Source organism: Salmo salar, chromosome ssa03, assembly GCF_905237065.1.
Source record: "Salmo salar chromosome ssa03, Ssal_v3.1, whole genome shotgun sequence".
Classification (NCBI taxonomy): Eukaryota; Metazoa; Chordata; class Actinopteri; order Salmoniformes; family Salmonidae; genus Salmo; species Salmo salar.
The window spans coordinates 14542107-14561591 of NC_059444.1; the positions used below are offsets into that span (position 1 = coordinate 14542107).

General features: G+C 42.0%; 1 protein-coding gene across 7 annotated transcripts in view; it reads right to left on the bottom strand.

Annotated features, from left to right (window-relative positions):
• LOC106598945 (CMP-N-acetylneuraminate-beta-1,4-galactoside alpha-2,3-sialyltransferase) overlaps positions 1-19485 on the bottom strand; it is an 82182-nt gene that overhangs the window by 16533 nt on the left and 46164 nt on the right. For all 7 annotated transcript variants that reach the window (XM_045714532.1, XM_045714530.1, XM_045714533.1 and 4 more), the window contains 3 exons: positions 18940-19003; positions 15600-15695; positions 13570-13756 (listed from right to left, as the gene is read on the bottom strand). In XM_045714532.1, the coding sequence (XP_045570488.1) occupies positions 13570-13756; positions 15600-15695; positions 18940-19003 (347 nt within the window). The remainder of the gene's footprint in view (positions 1-13569; positions 13757-15599; positions 15696-18939; positions 19004-19485) is intronic.

Consider the following 19485-nt stretch of genomic DNA (forward strand, 5'->3'; position numbering starts at 1 on the left):
GTCCTTAGATCTCAGAGATATAATCGTGATGAAGTATATCTGGAGAAGGGGTAAAATAAATAAATAAAATACTATTTCTAGAGTGTTGAAAGTTTCCAACACCACAGTAGTCTCCATCGGAAATTGAAAAAATATGGAACTACCCAGACTCTGGTCGGGCGGCCAGCTCTATGCAAAATGAGCAACCGGGCAAGAAGAACCTTGGTCAGGGAGGTGACCAAGAACCATTCTGACAGAACTAGAGAGTTCCTTGGATGAGATGGGAGAACCAGCCAGAAGGACAGTCTCTACAGCACTCACCAATTTGGGCTTTATGGGAAAGTGGCTAGGCGGAAACCACTCCTGTGAAAAAGGCACATGACAGCATATCTGGAATTTGTAAAAAGGCACATGAAAGATTGAAATAATAAAGCAAAAGATTGTGTGGTCTGATGAGAAACATTTTACTATTTGGCCTGAATGCAAAGTGCTACATCTGGAGAAAGACAGGTGATGAGCTGTGCCTGGTTAACACCCTCTCTACCGTGAAGAATGGTGGTGGCAGCGTCCTGCTATGGGGTTGCTTTTTAGCAGCAGGGACTGGGAGACTGGTAAGGATAGAGGAAACAATGAATGGTGCCAAATACAGGCAAATCCTTGATGAGAACCTGCTTCAGAGTGCAAGCGACCTTAGACTGGGGGGGAAGATTTACATTCCAGCAGGACAATGACCCCAAGCATACAGCCAAAGCAACACTGGAATGGCTTCAGAACATGAATGTCTGAGTGGCCCAAGCAAAGCCCAGACCTGAATCCCACTGAAAATATGTGGAAAAACTTGAAGATTGGGGAGGAAGGTAGCCTAGTGGTTAGAGCGTTGGGCCAGTAACCGAAAGGTTGCTGGATCGAATCCCCGAGCTGACAAGGTAAAAATCTATCATTCTGCACCTGAACACGGTAGTTAACCTTTCTGGCGCAGGTGTTCCACTAGCAACCCACCGACAACATCCAGTGAAATTGCAGAGCGCCAAATTAAAAAATACAGAAATAGTCAAACATTCATAAAAAATCCAAGTGTTATACATTGGTTTAAAGATTAATTTCTTGTTAATCCAGCCGCTGTCAGATTTCAAAAAGGCTTTACAGCGAAAGCATACCATGCGATTATCTGAGGACAGCGCCCCGCTTACAAAAGCATACAAACATTTTACAACATTTACATTTAAGTCATTTAGCAGATGCTCTTATCCAGAGCGACTTACAAATTGGTGCATTCACCTGTAAAGGAATTACAAAAGTCAGAAATAGCGATAAAATTAATCACATACCTTTGAAGATCTTCATATGATTGCAGTCACAAGAGTCCCAGCTACACAATAAATGTTTGTTTTGTTCGATAAAGTCCCTCTTTATAGCCCAAAAACTCAGTTTTGTTGGCGCGTTTTGTTCAGTAATCCACTGGCTCCAAGGCGGTCAAAACATGCAGACGAATACATCCTAATAGTACCGGTAAAGTTCGTCGAAACATGTCAAACAATGTTTATAATTAATCCTCAGGTTGTCAATTGTCTAAATAGTCGATAATATTTCAACCGGACAATAGCGTATTCAATAGAAAGGAAAAACAACAAAGGGCACGCAATCGGTCACGCGCGCAAACCAGCTCTGCATTCTTCCTCAGTCCACTGACAGAAAGGTCTCATTCTTCTTCATTTTTCAGAAAACAAGCCTGAAACAATGTCTAAAGACTGTTGACTTCTAGTGGAAGCCATAGGAACTGCAATCTGGGTCCTAACCCATTAGATACTCTATAGGCATTCAATTGAAAATACCCACATCAAAAAAAATCCCACTTCCTGGAAGGATTTTCACATGTCCATTTATTTGGCGCGTTTGATTCAGAAATGCACCGGTTCCAACTCACCCAACATGACTTTTTTAATCCAACCTCAGGTACCCTAAAATGTAAATAATCGATCAAATTTAAGACGGGATAAACAGTTTCCAATACTGAAGAAAAACACCACGGAGCGCGCTCTTGTTCACGAGTACCAAAAGACTAGAGACCTTCTGAGTGACACATGGAATTAACAGGACTACTTCTTAATTTCTCAAAAGAAAAACATTGAACAATTTCTAAAGACTGTTGACATCTAGTGGAAGCCATAGGAACTGCATTGGAAAACACAATGACCTCAAATTCTTTTCCCTGGATGGATTGTGCTCGGGGTTTCGCCTGCCAAATCAGTTCTGTTATACTGAGACATTATTTTAACAGTTTTCGAAACTTGTGTTTTCTATCCAATACTACTATGCATATCCTAGCTTCTGGGCCTGAGTAACAGGCAGTTTACTTTGGGCACGCTTTTCATCCAGACGTGAAAATACTGCCCCCTATCCCGAAGAAGTTTTAATGCAGCTGGTGGCCACACCTTTGATTTTGACTTTGTTCAAGGACACATTATTCCATTTCTCTTAACATGTCTGTGGAACTTGTTCAGTTTGTGTCTTGTTGTTGAATCTTGTTATGTACATACAAATATTTACACGTTAAGTTTGCTGAAAAGAAACGCAGTTGACAGAGGACGTTTCTTTTTTTTTTGCTGAGTTTACAAAGATCATACACTTAGTTGGCAAGCCAGCCAGCTAAACATTAGCTTTAACTTGCAATGACAAAATTACAAATGTATAATATCTGAAAATGTAGCTTGACTCTTACAGGTATACTTGGATGAATGCTTCACTGACATGGTTACCTTTAGTTTGAAGATGTAATCTGACGACGGGTGTTTTATACAACAGCCTTCTGTGTTCTCTTTTCGATTCCCTCCGCATTTTCAATCAAACTTCAGAATTTTCTCATACTCCTTCCACCGGGCATTCCACTGATTTCAAAACTCTGTCAATTTCTTCCGTGACAATACTGTCCCCATCACTGTCATCCGAAGACTCTACAATGTCTGGTTAAATTGAAATGTTTTTACTTAAGTCAGGGATTCCTTTTTCAGAGTCAGCATGGCATGATCGTCCTCCAGAAAGTAGTCCATCAACTTTTTCCAGCTGGTCTTTGTCGATACCACCTGCGAAATTCAGGGCAGCAATGTTGCTGAGAGCGGTAGCAACACTTTCGCAATTCTCCATGGCTATATCTTTCAAAAACCCGTGGTAGCAAAGATTCTGAGCAGCTCATGTTATAGACAGAAGGTAGCGGGAAGGTTCCTGTCTTTTCCGTTTCTAAACAACTAGGCTCGTAATTGAACATTTGTATTCGGATTTACAGATTACATAAATGTGTTAAGGGACATGACAGTTCACATGTTCAAGAAGGCTGTCATATGCCCAGCTTTCTGTAACAGGTCACATATGTTCTCTGGGGGTGGATTTGTGGGCCGTAGAGGCTGGAAGGGTTATCGCTGCGATTACAAATCAGTCAGGAACATGCAGACCTTTTTGAGGAAATCTTCCATACACTTCAGGTGTTTAGATGCTTATGTTCCTCCACCACTTTTTCCAGTGAGGGATTTCAAAATCTTGTTTGGGATTTGTGCCATTTTTGTCTTTTCAACACACCTGTCCTCAAACACCACTTTCAGACTGATGAATGCCATAATTTTTTCCCACTCAGATTGATCCCCTGTTTTCTGTACATCTTATTCTCCCGGGTCTGGCATTGTCTTGCTCTAATCCTGCCCTTGACTCTCTTGTGTAGGTTTATCTTTTTCCTAGACGGAGCCACTTACCAGAGCCTCTGTTGTAGTGCGCTCAGCAGTTGATTTGTGAGGCAGTCAATGTTTTTCAAGTATTAGACTATTCGTGCAAATACAAACAGTATCCAGACATTCCTAGTTAGTCTCCAGAAAAAGAACACACTACTTGACATTTTGATATTTGTTAGGTCTCCTCAACACAATTTTCTAAAATGGGAGCATTTCTGGGAATGTATCTCCTCAGGGTCAATAGTGTTTACCATCCATACACACATTCTGTCTTCCACAGACAAACCTGTTGTTAATCATGGGAAAGTGTTTACCTTACCAAGTCTTGCACCTGTTTTATGATTGTTGTTGGCAGTTAGAGTAGATATGAAATGACTTATTCGTTTTTTTTACTCAGATTTGTTAAACTAAGCAGTCTCTTAGGTTTTTTTGTGCATTGAGACTGTTGAAGAGGGATGATTTTAGAGACAGTCAAAGCGGCTACATTGAGTAGGAGGCCAAGAAATTAAAGCTCAGACACACTGGTAGGATTGTCAAACGTTTGCCTGCTGACAGTACTTAGCACCTCTGAACAGTGTCGGCAGTCAATCTCTTTTGTGTTCACACAGCAAAGACCTTAGAAGTAGTCAGGCAATCAACTTGTTAAAATACTCCAAGCCAGAAGGTGGCAGTAGTGTTGTTTTGCATACATATCTGTGCGTATTGCTTATGGCCTAGGTTTCAAGCTATCTGTGCTAATGTTGCTATTTTGTAGAAACCCTTGTTGATACAGTACTAGCCAGATGGTCACAGCTACAGTGCCATCAGAAAATATTCATACCCCTTGACTTATTCCAGATTTTGTTGTTACAGCCAGAATTCAAGATTTGATTAAATATTCCCATCTACAAACAATACCTCATAATGACAATGAAAACATGTTTTTAGAATTGTTTGCAAATGTATTGAAATACATAAATTACATGCGTCTTTGTAAGTATTCAAATCCCTGAGTCAATACTTTGTAGAAGCACCTTTGGTGGCAATTACAGCTTTGAATCGTCTTGTGTCAGCTTTGCACATCTTCCTTTCAGATTTTCTCAAACTGTTAAATTAGATGGGGAGTGGCAGTGAACAGCAATCTTTAGAAAAATGTTTTAAATGTTTTTATTTAACCTTTATTTAACTAGGCAAGTCAGTTATGAACAAATTCTTATTTCCAATGACAGCCAACCGGGGAACAGTGGGTTTAAGTACTGCAGTGCATCTCCTCCTCATGGACTGCACCAGATTTGCCAGTTCTTGCTGTGAGATGTTACCTCACTCTTCCACCAAGGAACCTGCAAGCTCCCGGACATTTCTGGGGGGGAATGGCCCTAGCCCTCACTCTCCAATCCAACAGGTCCCAGACATGCTCAATGGGTTTGAGATCCGGGCTCGTCGCTGGCCATGGCAGAACACTGACATTCCTCTCTTACAGGAAATCACGCACAGAACGAGCAGTATGGCTGGTGGCATTGTCATGCTGGAGGGTCATGTCAGGATGAGAATACAGGAAGGGTACCACATGAGGGAGGAGGATGTCTTCCCTGTAACGCACAGCGTTGAGACTGCCTGCAATGACAAGCTCAGTCCGATGATGCTGTGACACACCGCCCCAGACCATGACAGACCCTCCACCTCCAAAATCGATCCCGCTCCAGAGTACAGGCCTCGGTGTAATGCTCATTGCTTTGACGATAAACGTGAATCCGACCATCACCCCTGGTGAGACAAAACCGCGACTGCTCAGTGAAGAGCACTTTTTGCAAGTCCTGTCTGGTCCCGCGACTGGGTGTTTGTGCCCATAGGCGACGTTGTTGCCGGTGATGTCTGGTGAGGACCTGCCTTACAACAGGCCTACAAGCCCTCAGTCCAGCCTCTCTCAGCCTATTGCAGACAGTCTGAGCCCCTATGGAGGGATTGTGCGTTCCTGGTGTAACTCGGGCAGTTGTTGCCATCCTGTACCTGTCCCACAGGTGTGATGTTCAGATGTACCGATCCTGTGCAGGTGTTATTACACGTGGTCTGCCACTGCGAGGACGATCAGCTGTCCGTCCTGTCTCCCTGTAGCGCTGTCTTAGGCGTCTCAACGCAAATTATTGCCCTGGCCACATCTGCAGTCCTCATGCCTCCTTGCAGCATGCCTAAGGCACGTTCACGCAGATGAGCAGGACCCCGGGCATCTTTCTTTTGGTGTTTTTCCAGAGTCAGTAGAAAGGCCTCTTTAGTGTCCTAAGTTTTCATTACTGTGACCTTAATTGCCTACCGTCTGTAAGCCGTTACTGTCTTAACCACCGTTCCACAGGTGCATGTTAATTAATTGTTTATGGTTCATTGAACAAGCATGAGAAACAGCGTTTAAACCCTTTACAATGAAGATCTGTGAAGTTATTTGGATTTTTACAAATTATCTTTGATTAATTATCTTCGCCCTGAAAAAGGGATGTTTTTTGTTGTTGTTGCTGAGTTTGGTAATATTAATCAAATCTCAGAAAGCCGTTTGCATTGCTAGTTATAGCCTGATGATGAAATAACCCATCAATTTAGCCAGGTGTCTAGGGGTGATTACGGCCATCTATTGTATTTCATGAACATGTGAACAGGTATAGACAACAGAGACCCATCCACTTAGCTAGATGTGGGTGGTTAGAGCTGCTCTTTCACATGACCCATCAATTTAGACAAGTGTGTCTTGGTAAGCCTCGGCTAATAATGATAAAATGTGTATCTATAATTTGTCTTTCAGCATTAGCAGAACACACCGGACTCTCCTCCACCAGTCATACAAGGAGAACAGTCTAATGCCTCCCATCAAAAAGAGAGCCGGCCCAAGCAAGCATAGGTCACACCTGAAGCATGAAGACTTGCAGCGAGTTGTGAACTTCATCAATAATTGTGCAGAGGATAATGCAATAGTAGTACCAGGGCGCCACCCGGGACAAAAAGTTTGGTGGAAAGCTGCTGCCATCTCATGTGACAAACGCAGCGGTGTGGTGTCTCTATAAGGAATCGATGACAACACTTGGTATGTAAAGCATAAACAACATTTTGATTATTTAATTTACCACCAACATGATTTGCACAACTTTTATTGCTCTTACATTATTTTGTAAAGTGTATTTTTACCTGGAGTTGTTCCCTTATAGTAGACTACTTTCACCACTTTTAGGTCTTGAAATCTTTGGTTGTTTACTACACTACCTTACTCTGTTTAGCACATGGCTTCCCATGTGAATCCTTAACGAGATGGGTGGGGCTAAGGCTTAAAAGGGTGTGAACAATGCTGAATGTGTGTGAACAAAGAAGTGTAAAAACTGAACTAAAATTTTTCAAGGGCCATTTCTCAAAAGTGGGATTACAAGTTGATCAACTTTCCAAGCAGCATTACTTTCCCATTGTTCCTCCAATTACAGCGTGTGATATACCATGTTGAAGCTCTGAGTTTTTATCCAGTGTCAAAAAAAGAATTTAAAAGTTTGGAACATAAGCCCGAAAAGAGATGGGGGGGGTCATAAAAATATAATTAAAACGCCTAATAGTTGCCGCAGGTGCTTCGCAGGCAATTACTTAACTCAGGGTGGACATCCACATAAACACAATATAACATTCCGTGCATTCCCTCCATAGATGTGCAATTGACGATAAGCCACTCAAGTTGTTTTTCTTCTCAATGGGATGAAGGCGACCCCAGAATAGAACACCCTGGAGATGTCTAGCCTATATGGCGTCCTGTTTGCATTTCAGTTCATAAATAGCAGGAAAACACTGTTAAAGTGAAATTAGCCGTTTTTATACGGTGTGTATTCTAGTTAACTAGTCATTGCTTTAGAATGAGAGGGAGGGAGGGAAGGAGGAAAGGCAAAAGGAAGAAAGGGAGAGAGGGGAAAGCAAGTTAGAGCGTTCACATCTGCAGGCCATACGCAGATGGTCATAAGGCCCCCCTATGCAAATGAAAACAAACACGCTTCACCCTGCACCCAGCCACAAGCAGCCAGCCGAGACAGTCAGTCCAAGTTGGACAGGGTAACAGCAAACCAGAGAGAAGCAGGGAGAGGGATGCTGCCTCCCTGTCCAAAAACAACCCTCAAACCCCATCCCAGTAGCCCTACTCCTTGGGTGTTCTGAAGGTCTGGAGGGCCCAGCTACACCGTAGGTGTACTGTAAGTGATAGGTGTTGGGCTTCCAATGGGCTTAATTTATGTATTTTTTAGCCTTTATTTAACTAGGCAAGTCAGATAAGAATTTGTTCTTATTTTCAATGACAGCCTAGGAAGTGGGATAACTGCCTTGTTCAGGGGCAGAACAGATTTTTACCTTGTCAGCTCGGGTATTCGATCTTGCAACCTTTCGGTTACAAGTCCAACGCTCTAACCACTAGGCTACCTGCCACCCCAACGGGCTTAGGAGCGCTTCCAACGGGCTTAGGAGCGCTTCCAACGGGCTTAGGAGCGCTTCCAACGGGCTTAGGAGCGCTTCCAACGGGCTTAGGAGCGCTTCCAACGGGCTTAGGAGCGCTTCCAACGGGCTTAGGAGCGCTTCCAACGGGCTTAGGAGCGCTTCCAACGGGCTTAGGAGCGCTTCCAACGGGCTTAGGAGCGCTTCCAACGGGCTTAGGAGCGCTTCCGCCATATTGCTTACACCATTCAGGTTCCTTCCACTCTGCAATAACTGAATGGGTAGTAGTCAGGACATGTTTTTTGACCAGACTAGAGCAGGCCACAGGGATACATAAATAACTAAAGTCTAAATAGCAGCACCGAGCTACAAACAAACCCAATTAAGGTTGTCTGGAGGTCATTAGCATGGTGTACATGTTTGACTCAGCGTTTGAGGTTCAGTGTCTCGCCACAATTTCCCACAGGGAAGGAACTTCTTGAGATAGATGTATGGGGGGGGGGGGTATTTGAGGAGCACTCGCCTAGAGAATATCAAGTTGGTCAGACAGACCAGTTACCAAAGACCTAAAGAGTCTACACTTGGGAGGTACTTTGATACTTATTCCCTTTTGTTTGGGAGGAATCTTAAGCATTGGCCAATTTGCTTTTGCTTTTCTTGACGCACACTATGACCTCTGCACTCTGAGGGTCATGGCAGTTTCTCTTCTCCCAGTCTCTCTGGGGTTATCCGGTGTGCGAAACCCGTGCCAGCACTCCCATGATGGCAAACAGGGAAAACAAAGGGAACACTTGACAGCATTCCGACCCCAAGGAGGACTTGTGTGAACTACTTGGCCGCAGTGAATTTGATAGGACCCCTGTTCTACTGGCCTACACTGGCAGGGTCTGGAGCTGTTTACGTCCCCCGTTCTACTGGCCTACAACTGGCAGGGTCTGGAGCTGTTTACGACCCCTGTTCTACAACTGGCAGGGTCTGGAGCTGTTTACGACCCCTGTTCTACAACTGGCAGGGTCTGGAGCTGTTTACTTACAGCAAACCGACTACAGCAGTCCCCTGATCCTCAAAACTGTTCAATGATTAGCCAACTATCATTTCAAAATAATATTCAGAAGTGTCACCATCAAGACTCAATAACCCAGTGTTCTGTCAAAACCAGGGAATTAAACACTAGCTTACATCTGAAGGTGTATTAAAGTTAGCTGGCTAAGTTATTGATTCAGCTTTGTATAAAATAATCTGGATGCTGGTCAGGATTTGACTACTTGCATTTCCGCAGATACCGCTTAGTTGTTTACTGGTATGTAAGTGTGTGTGTTATGCATGTAAGCATGCTACTTTTGGTTCCTTTACAGATGTTTTAGTGGTCGTGAGAAAGATCAATATAGATACTATTTCTGTCCCAGGCTGTGTTCTCAGCTATGGAGTATCTACTGTTGATCTGCACAATAGACAAGCTATGATATAACAATAGACACTAAAGTTCAAAAGTTTTGGGTCACTTAGAAATGTCCTTGTTTCTGAAAGAAAAGCATTTTTTTTTGTCCATAACATAAAATTGATCAGAAATACAGTGTAGACATTGTTAACGTTGTAAATGACTATTGTAGCTGGAAACGGCTGATTTTTAATGGAATATCTGCATAGGCGTACAGAGGCCCATTATCAGCAACCATCATTCCTGTGTTCCAATGGCACGTTGTGTTAGCTAATCCAAGTTTATCATTTTAAAAGGCTAATTGATCATTAGAAAACCCTTTTGTTACCACAGCTGAAAACTGTTGTCCTGATTAAAGAAGCAATAAAACTGGCCTTCTTTACACTCATTTTGTATCTGGAGCATCAGCATTTGTGGGTTCGATTACAGGTTCAAAATGGCCAGAAACAAAAACCTTTCTTCTGAAACACATCCGTCTTTTCTTGTTCTGAGAAATGAAGGCTATTCCATGCGAGTATTTGCCAAGAAACTGAAGATCTCGTACAACGCTGTGTACTACTCCCTTCACAGAACAGTGCAAACTGCACAAAGGGGGGGCCAACTCCATTTAATGCCCAATATTTTGGAGTGAGATGTTCAACGAGCAAGTGTCCAAACACTTTTTTATGTAGTGTATTCAACACCTTTAATTTTAATTCATTCACTTTACTCAATTTTTTACTGCAACGTCAAACTTCCTGACTTCTCATGGGACGTCTCTAAATAACAGTTCACTGAATAACATCATTGCAAATTATTATGGCATTTCCAAATCCCTCTGGGCAATAAAGGTTACTACTCTTCAACCTTTGTGATGTCTTTTAGTAACAAGGTTTCAGTCAGTTACTCATCCAAACACTTCTGCCATGACAAGGGAGTCACTTTAATTAGCATTATTACCTCCCACCCACCTTAAAGAAGCAACGAGAAACCTTCCCTTTCAAACCTGGTGAGAGAGAGGCATCATGAAAGGGCCTCGCATTCCTTTCACCTGTCAGCGGCCACGCCACATCAAAGCTCCCACAGAGCAACTGTTCAAAGTTATATTTAAGGGAGGAGGAGGGTGTGTGTAGGGATTAGTATACCGGGAGTCCAAAAACATGATATTTCTAAAGCTCGTGGTCTTTGTACAGTTGCTCATGCTCTGGTATTAGAGGTGAAAATGCGAGGGGTTAAAAACATGACAGCACAATGAGGCTTGCTAGCCGCAGTCCCTGAAGACATAACACGTACGTGTGTGTGTGTGTGTGTGTGTGTGTGTGTGTGTGTGTGTGTGTGTATGTATGTATGTATGTATGTATGTATGTATGTATGTATGTATGTATGTATGTATATATATATATATATATATATATATATATATATATATTTCCATAGCAATAGTTTAGGCCACTTATTGCAGTTACTTCTGTTACTTCAGTTACTTCTGTAGCAATGAAGCTACGCTAATAGTCACAACAGGATTTACTCGTCTTCTGATGAGGGTTTCCAAAATGACTAAAAAGCAGATGCAGTTAAACAGTTTCCAGTCAACAGATATGACTGCCTACACTGTTACCATGGTAACTGGTTGTTTACTGAGAATTTATCATGTTAAGCATCTTCATGACTCATTTCCCCCAAATCACCCATAGGGAAATACTGTCTCTGCTCAGGTTAATTGAATGTAAATACCTGATATTAGTTGAATGTCTGGTTGAACATCTAAATGCCCTTCCTTTTTATTTACCCGTCAAAGAAAAAAACACGTCCAAAGTTAAACAAGCCGAGAAACTGGTTGCGGCAATAAATGGAATGTGTGCGCGCACGCATGTGTAAAATGCTAATCCATCTCTAGGAGCAAACAGAGAATCTAGGATCATTTTTCATCAGCAGGAATTCACAATGATGGGCCTCATTTGTCAAGTGGCAAAACACTTAAAAAGACACTTCAAACCTTGATACACTTACTACATACATGCACGAACGCATTGAAGTGGACTCGCTGGAAACACGGTGTACAACTGCGGCTGTCCCGGTCTGTGTGTGTCAGTAGAATTGATACACAGTTACAAGTAAAACGCTAAAAATACTTTACAAAGTATTCAATTAAAAAGCAAATTATCTTGGGTAACTAGTGTAATATTGTTGTCTCTACCTTCTTGCCCTTTGTACTGTTGTCTGTGCCCAATAATGTGTGTACCATGTTTTGTGCTGCTAGCGTTGTTCTGCTGCCATGTGGTGTTGCTACCATGCTATGGTGTTGCTACCATGCTGTGTTGTCATGTGTTGCTGCTATGCTATGTTGTCGTCTTAGGTCTCTCTTTATGTAGTGTTGTGGTGTCTCTCGTCGTGATGTGTGTTTTGTCCTATATTTTTTAAATTGCAACCCCTATCCCCCGCAGGAGGCCTTTTGGTAGGCCGTCATTGAAAATAAGAATTTGTTCTTAACTGACTTGCTTAGTTAAATAAATAAAAATAATGCCTCGCATTGTTCTCAGAGCCCTATTATGGTTGTCAGTGATTTCCGCAGTTTCAATAAAAAAGTCCAGCTTCTAAAATTCAGACATTTGTTAATTACAATGAGGTCCATGGGGCAAGGTCAACCCGAAATAGTGAGTTGGTGTGACTATGAGTTCAGTGAAATAGTGAGTTGGTGTGACTATGAGTTCAGTGCTATAGTGAGTTGGTGTGACTAGGAGTTCAGTGCATGCGCACCATCACAGCTAAAACGCTGTCATGGAAAAGAGACGGTACTTTTGACCAGTAATTTACTTCATGAGAAAAATGATTCCTTCCCCTGCAGATCAAAGGCTGATCTGTCAGGAGCCAGAGGCCAGATCAATTATCTCCGTCCGCCATTTCCACTGTCCCGCTACTTACCAGCTGATTAGTCCGGACAAATCTGCCCAATTCAAAAGGCTAAGGGACTATCAAGCAGCCAACTATTTCTCTCTCTCACTTACTAGTACCCCCCTCTAACCCTTATTTTACCCCCTCATCTCTCCCTCCTCCTAACCCCTCCATCTCTCTAGAAGCTTGTATTTTGAAAAATGGCACCTAGTAAAAATTCCTGCTGGCCACTGGTCCCTGAAAGTCACACAGCTGTGCTGGATAGGAAGTGGGTTCCCAAGACACTGGCTTGCCAGATTTGCAAGAAGAATCCCTATAGAAAATGAGTTTCTCCCTATATGGAGAAACTCAACCCAGCCAAGATTGAAGTTCAAAGGCAGGCACCGTTTTTGCTCCATCGGGAATGTCCTTGAATTGAGCATACCCTACCCTGACTGCGGTGGAGTGACTACAGACAAGCGAGAGTGCTTGTGCAAGCTCTTTCAGTGATAACAGATTGTGTCCTCTCTCAGAGTCATTAAAATGTCTGCCATCCTTCCTGTCAGAGATAAGGAAAGACCCATTCAGTCACCCAGCCATAGATTAAGAGGCCAATTCGCAGGCTGTCACTCAAGCGTGGCAGTCAGTGTCTTGTCAAAAGGTCCTTAAAATGGGAAAATTGTTTTATGTCATGGCAGAATGAAAAGCAGAGAGAAACCGAATTCAGAACGTTTTTTTCTATAAAACCACAATTTAAAGTGATTTTCATATTCATGAGAAAATGGGAAAGCATTGTGAGAATTCACAACCACATCTATTGAGTGTCACAGGAGGAGCAAGTGACTGCGACAGAAGACACATTGTCTGTTTACGACCAAAATGGCGACTCAGTGCCACAAAATGGCGACTCAGTGCCACAGAAAGCACTCAAACTAGCCAAAACATCCAGTGGGATTCATGCGTATGTGGTCGCTTCAATGTTATGAAGCAATGGAAGACCTAGAAAGGAGGTGGGGCTGGACAATATGCAGAATAAATAATGATCATCTTTCAGGGCAGTGGAAATGCACACAAGCTCGTACTAACATGACCAACTAACTGTGTGTGATGGATTTCTTAGTGGTCCCAATGAGCAAAGGTAACAACAGTCAGCCTTGACTTATGCCTCACCAGCTTCTCTCTGAAGACCATCTGTCTGAGCCACTTGAAGTCCAGCGGTTTGAAGGCAGAGAAGACGAAGAGCGAGTCCTTCTCGTATCGCTCAGGCTTCTGGATGGCCCCCTCGGGGTAGGTGATGCGCATGGTGGTCTTGGTGCCCACGTCCTTGCCGAAACCAGTCACCGGAGCCTCGTTCAACCTGCGGTTGGAGAAGAAACGCTATGTGGGCGAATAGAGTACCACAGTATGAGTCATACTACCCATAAAACCTAGCAGTCAAACAAAAATCCTTTTTCTACCATTCATTTTTCCCATAGGGGATTTTAGAAACACTTAAAATAAGGGCTGTTTCATGTAGGCTTACCCTGGCGTGACGTTTTGAGAACCGTGTAAATCTCTATAGGACAACATGACGTTTATCAATATATTTGCCTGTATTTATCCCCCAAATATGAAATGCTAATTAGCTGCTAATGTGGCTATCATAAAGAACTACAAATGCCATGACGATCTGGACAAGACTGCCATATCAAGGCAAAGGTAAAAATCTCTGGATTAACTATCTAATAGCAAAATTTTGTCATGAATAAGTTGGCTAAATTTCTTTAAATTGACAATTGTGAACCGTCTCTTGCTAGTTTTAAATTTACATAATACTATTAGCAAAGATGACGTGCGGGAGCTTGCTGTGATTTGTAGTCTTGAATGTTGTCTACTTTGATGCTAATTAGCATTTTCGAATCTGAGAGTAAATAGAGACAAATATATTGATTAAAGTTACCTTGTCTAAGAGATTTACAAGGTTATCAAAACATCACACCAGGGTAAGCCTACACAAAACACAGCCCTGATCTTAAATGTTTCTAAAATTCCCTATGGGAAAAATGAATGGTGGAAAAACAATTGAAACCATTCCCTGTTTGACCGCAGGTTTTATGGGTATTATGACACCTCCACTGTGGGGCTCTATACATTGTGTGTTGACATCACAACAAGACTGGGGACTTGAGAATTTAGTTTCACTCCCTCTCAAATATGACTACAATTTCTGGCAATCGAAACAATAACTGGTCATTTAGCTTCTATTTAGTTTCTTTCTGATACGGGGCTTGCCAACAAATGCCCAGTACCCTTCATAGTGTACTGATAAAACAGTAGGTTTACACTCATGCAAGGAAAGTTATCAATCTAAGCCCTAACCTAAGTCAATCAACATTAACAAGCTTCAGAGTTCAGGAATCGACAATAAGCAGGATGTAATCAAATCAAATTCAGTGTTATTGGAATTTTAACGTTTGTGCTTTTCTTATAACTAATTTCTGTCGTCTATTCATGCGCTGTTCAAATAACCAATTTCTGTATTCATGCAAGTGACTGACTGAACGAATCCTCACTTATCAGTATCTGCAATTTGTCAGTATGCCCAGACCTTGTTTGGAGGACGAAAGATCTCTCAGTTTCAAGGTCTCAGCTTAAAGAGAAGAAGCCTTGTGAGGTGTTGGTCTGTCACATGTTATGAACCAGCTGGTCACATGAATGAAACAAAATGGTAATGATTAATCAAGCTAAATCACAAATATAACTTGTCTTATGTATAGCCATATATATAAGACAACTGTTGGGACTGCCCAAGCAGAGCTCCTGATTTATTGGGGCGGCAGGTAGCCTAGCGGCTAGAACATTGGGCCAGTAACCGAAAGGTTGCTGGATAGAATCCCCGAGCTGACAAGGTATAAATCTGTTGTTCTGGCCCTGAACAAGGCAGTAAGCCCACTGTTCCCCGGGAAGCAGTCATTGTAAATAAGAATTTGTTCTTAACTGACTTGCCTAGTTAAAAATATGAAATAAAATACATAAATTGACATGTACTATGGTGCTTTGAGTTGGTTGGAACCTCTCCAGCGTGCTGACAATAAATGATGATTGATTTAAGATTGACTTCGAGTGTCCCTGTGTAAGAATTTCAACAACAAGGACCTCTTTTTTTTTTTTACCCCTGGAACTGGCATCTTGTTGCCCTTACATTAGAAGTAAAGACCCACCTCACCACAATGTCGTAATCATCGATTCGGGAGCCAAGAGACTTGTTAGCCAGGATACCACCGTTGCCCACGATAATGCATCTTTTACAAATTAAACTGGAAGAGAAGAATGTCTGGCCAGTTAGAATGTTTGAAAAGAGAAAGTATGTGTGTAAGTGCTAGTATGTACAGTTGAAGTCGGAAGTTTACACACTTAGGTTGGAGTCATTAAAACTCATTTTTCAACCACTCCACAAATTTCTTGTTAACTTCATCGGGGTAGTGGGCAGTATTTTCACATCCGGATGAAAAGCGTGCCTAGAGTAAACTGCCTGCTACTCAGGCCCAAAAGCTAGAATATGCATATGAATTAGTAGATTTGGATAGAAAACACTGAAGTTTCTAAAACTGTTTGAATGATGTCTATGAGTATAATAGAACTCATATGGCAGGCAAAAACCTGAGAAGAAATCCAACCAGGAAGTATAGAAATCTGAGGTTTGTAGTTTTTCAAGTGATTGCCTATCCAATATACAGTGTCTATGGGGTCATATTGCACTTCCTAAGGCTTCCACTAGATGTCAACAGTCTTTAGAATGTTGTTTCAGGCTTCTACTGTCAATGGTGAAGGAATAAGAGCTGTTTGAGTCAGGTGTCTGGCAGAAGGCCATTATTTTAGTTACGCGCGCGGCCATGAGCACGAGCTCAGTTCTCTTTCCTTTATGAAGACAAAGGAATTGTCCAGTTGGAATATTTTAAGATTTATGATAAAAACATCCTAAAGATTGATTCTACACATTGTTCGACATGTTTCTACAAACTGTAATATAACTTTTCGCCTGGACATTAGTGCCCGCGCCTTCTGCATTTGGAATAGTGAATCTAACGCACGAACAAAATGGAGGTATTTGGACATAAAGATTAACTTTATCGAACAAAAAAATATTTATTGCGGAACTGGGATTCCTGGGAGTGCATTCTGATGAAGATCATCAAAGGTAAGTGAATATTTATAATGCTATTTCTGACTTTTGTTGACTCCACAACATGGCGGGTATCTGTATGGCTTGTTTTGGTGACTGAGCGCTGTACTCAGATTATTGCAAAGTGTGCTTTCGCCGTAAAGCTTTTTTGAAATCTGACACAGCGGTTGCATTAAGGAGAAGTGGATCTTTAATTCTATGCATAACGGTTGTATACTTTATCAACGTTTACGATGAGTATTTCTGTAAATTGATGTGCTCATACACCGGAAGTTTTGGAGGCAAAACATTTCTGAACATTACACGCCAACGTAAAATGGGGTTTTTGGATATAAATATGAACTTTATCGAGCAAAACATACATGTATTGTGTAACAAGAAGTCCTATGAGTGCCATCTGATGAAGATCAAAGTTTAGTGATTAATTTTAGCTGTATTTCTGGTTTTTGTGACGCCTCTCCTTGCTTGGAAAATGGCTGTGTGGTTTTTCTTGTCTAGGTGCTGTCCTAACATAATCTAATGCTATGCTTTCGCCGTAAAGCCTTTTTGAAATCGGACACTGTGGTTGGATTAACGAGAAGTCTATCTTTAAAATGGTGTATAATACTTGTATGTGTGAGAAATTTGAATTATGAGATTTTTGTTGTTTTGAATTTGCCGCTCTGCTATTTCACTGGCTGTTGGCGAGTGGGACGCTACCGTCCCACATATAAATTTCTTGTTAACAAACTACACTTTTGGCAAGTCGGTTAGGACATCTACTTTGTGCATGACACAAGTCATTTTTCCAACAATTGTTTACAGACAGATTATTTCGCTTATAATTCACTGTATCACAATTCCAGTGGGTCAGAAGTTCACATACACTAAGTTGACTGTGCCTTTAAAACAGCTTGGAAAATTCCAGAAAAATTATGTCATGGCTTTTGAAGCTTCTGATAGGCTAATTGACATCATTTGAGTCAATTGGAGGTGTACCTGTGGATGTATTTCAAGGACTACCTTCAAATTCAGTGCCTCTTTGCTTGACATCATGGGAAAATCAAACAAAATCAGCCAAGACCTCAGAAATAAATTTGTAGACCTCCACAAGTCTGGTTCATCCTTGGGAGCAATTTCCAAACACCTGAAGGTACCACGTTCATCTGTACAAACAATAGTATGCAAGTATAAACACCATGGGACCACGCAGCCATCATACCGCTCAGGAAGGAGACGCGTTCTGTCTCCTAGAGATGAATGTACTTTGGTGCGAAATGTGCAAATCAATCCCAGAACAACAGCAAAGGACCTTCTGAAGATGCTGGAGGAAACAGGTACAAAAGTATCTATATCCACAGTAAAACGAGTCATACATCGACATAACCTGAAAGGCTGCTCAGCAAGGAAGAAGCCAATGCTCAAAAACCGCCATAAAAAAGCCAGACTACGGTTTGCAACTGCACATGGGGACAAAGATTGTACTTTTTGGAGAAATGTCCTCTGGTCTGATGAAACAAAAATAGAACTGTTTGCCCATAATGACCATCGTTATGTTTGGAGGAAAAAGGGGGATGCTTGCAAGCCGAAGAACACCCTCCCAACCGTGAAGCACGGGGGTGGCAACATGTTGTGGGGGTGCTTTGCTGCAGGAGGGACTGGTGCACGTCACAAAATAGATGGCATCATGAGGTAGGAAAATGGTGTGGAAATATTGAAGCAACATCCCAAGACATCAGTCAGGAAGTTAAAGCTTGGTCGCAAATGGGTCTTCCAAATGGACAATGACCCCAAGCATACTTCCAAAGTTGTGGCAAAATGGATTAAGGACAGCAAAGTCAAGGTGTTGGAGTGGCCATCACAAAGCCCTGACCTCAATCCCATAGAAAATTTGTGGGCAGAACAGAAAAAGCATGTGCGAGCAAGGAGGCCTACAAACCTGACTCAGTTACACCATCTCTGTCAGGAGGAATGGGCCAAAATTCACCCAACTTATTGTGGGAAGCTTGTGGAAGGCTACCCGAAATGTTTGACCCAAGTTAAACAATTTAAAGGCAATGCTACCAAATACTAATTTGAGCGTATGTAAACTTCTGACCCACTGGGAATGTGATTAAAGAAATAAAAAGCTGAAATAAAATCACTACTATTATTCCGACATTTCACATTCTTAAAATAAAGTGGTGATCCTAACTGACCAAAGACAGGGAATTTTTACTAGGATTAAAAGGTCAGGAATTGTGGAAAAACTGAGTTTAAATGTATTTGGCTAAGGTGTATGTAAACTTCCGACTTCGTGTGTGTGTGAGAGAGAGTGAGAGAGTGAGAGAGTGAGTGAGAGAGTGAGAGAGTGAGAGAGTGAGAGAGTGAGAGTTTTACTTCGTTCCCGTGGTAATTACCCGTCAACGTCTTGACCCAGCCCATAGTTCTTTGTGGCAGTTAGAATAATGTCTATGATTGTTTCTGAAAGAAAGAAAAAAACAGACAGTTTAGATATCAACTACTATTAATTATTGCTAGTTCACAGACAACCAAAATAATGAAAATGATTAATAGCTCCTCTTCAATAACCAACTGTCGAGAACTTCAACTCCCAAAAAATGCTGTAGCAGGCTAGGTGGTCCTTGTGAGAGTTGGAGGTCTGGAGAAGAGAACATCCACCCACATTTATTCAATAACAGATAAGGATAAGCCACAGGCCAGGTGACTAACGCTGTAAAACAGTCACTGCTTTCAGGACAGATGAATCCAGATACAGCTCTGTCCATAAAACCACTCAGTGAGGAATGCGGTCCTTCTCAAACAAGCACACTCTCCCAGTTGAAGTGTGCTGTGCTAGGGCTCTCTCATCAGGACGACGCAGAGATGGGTCTGGTGGTGTAAGATACAGGGCTGTTCAGCCATAGTGTGCATTCCTGCCATGCTCCAGAGGGTATTCTGGAGGC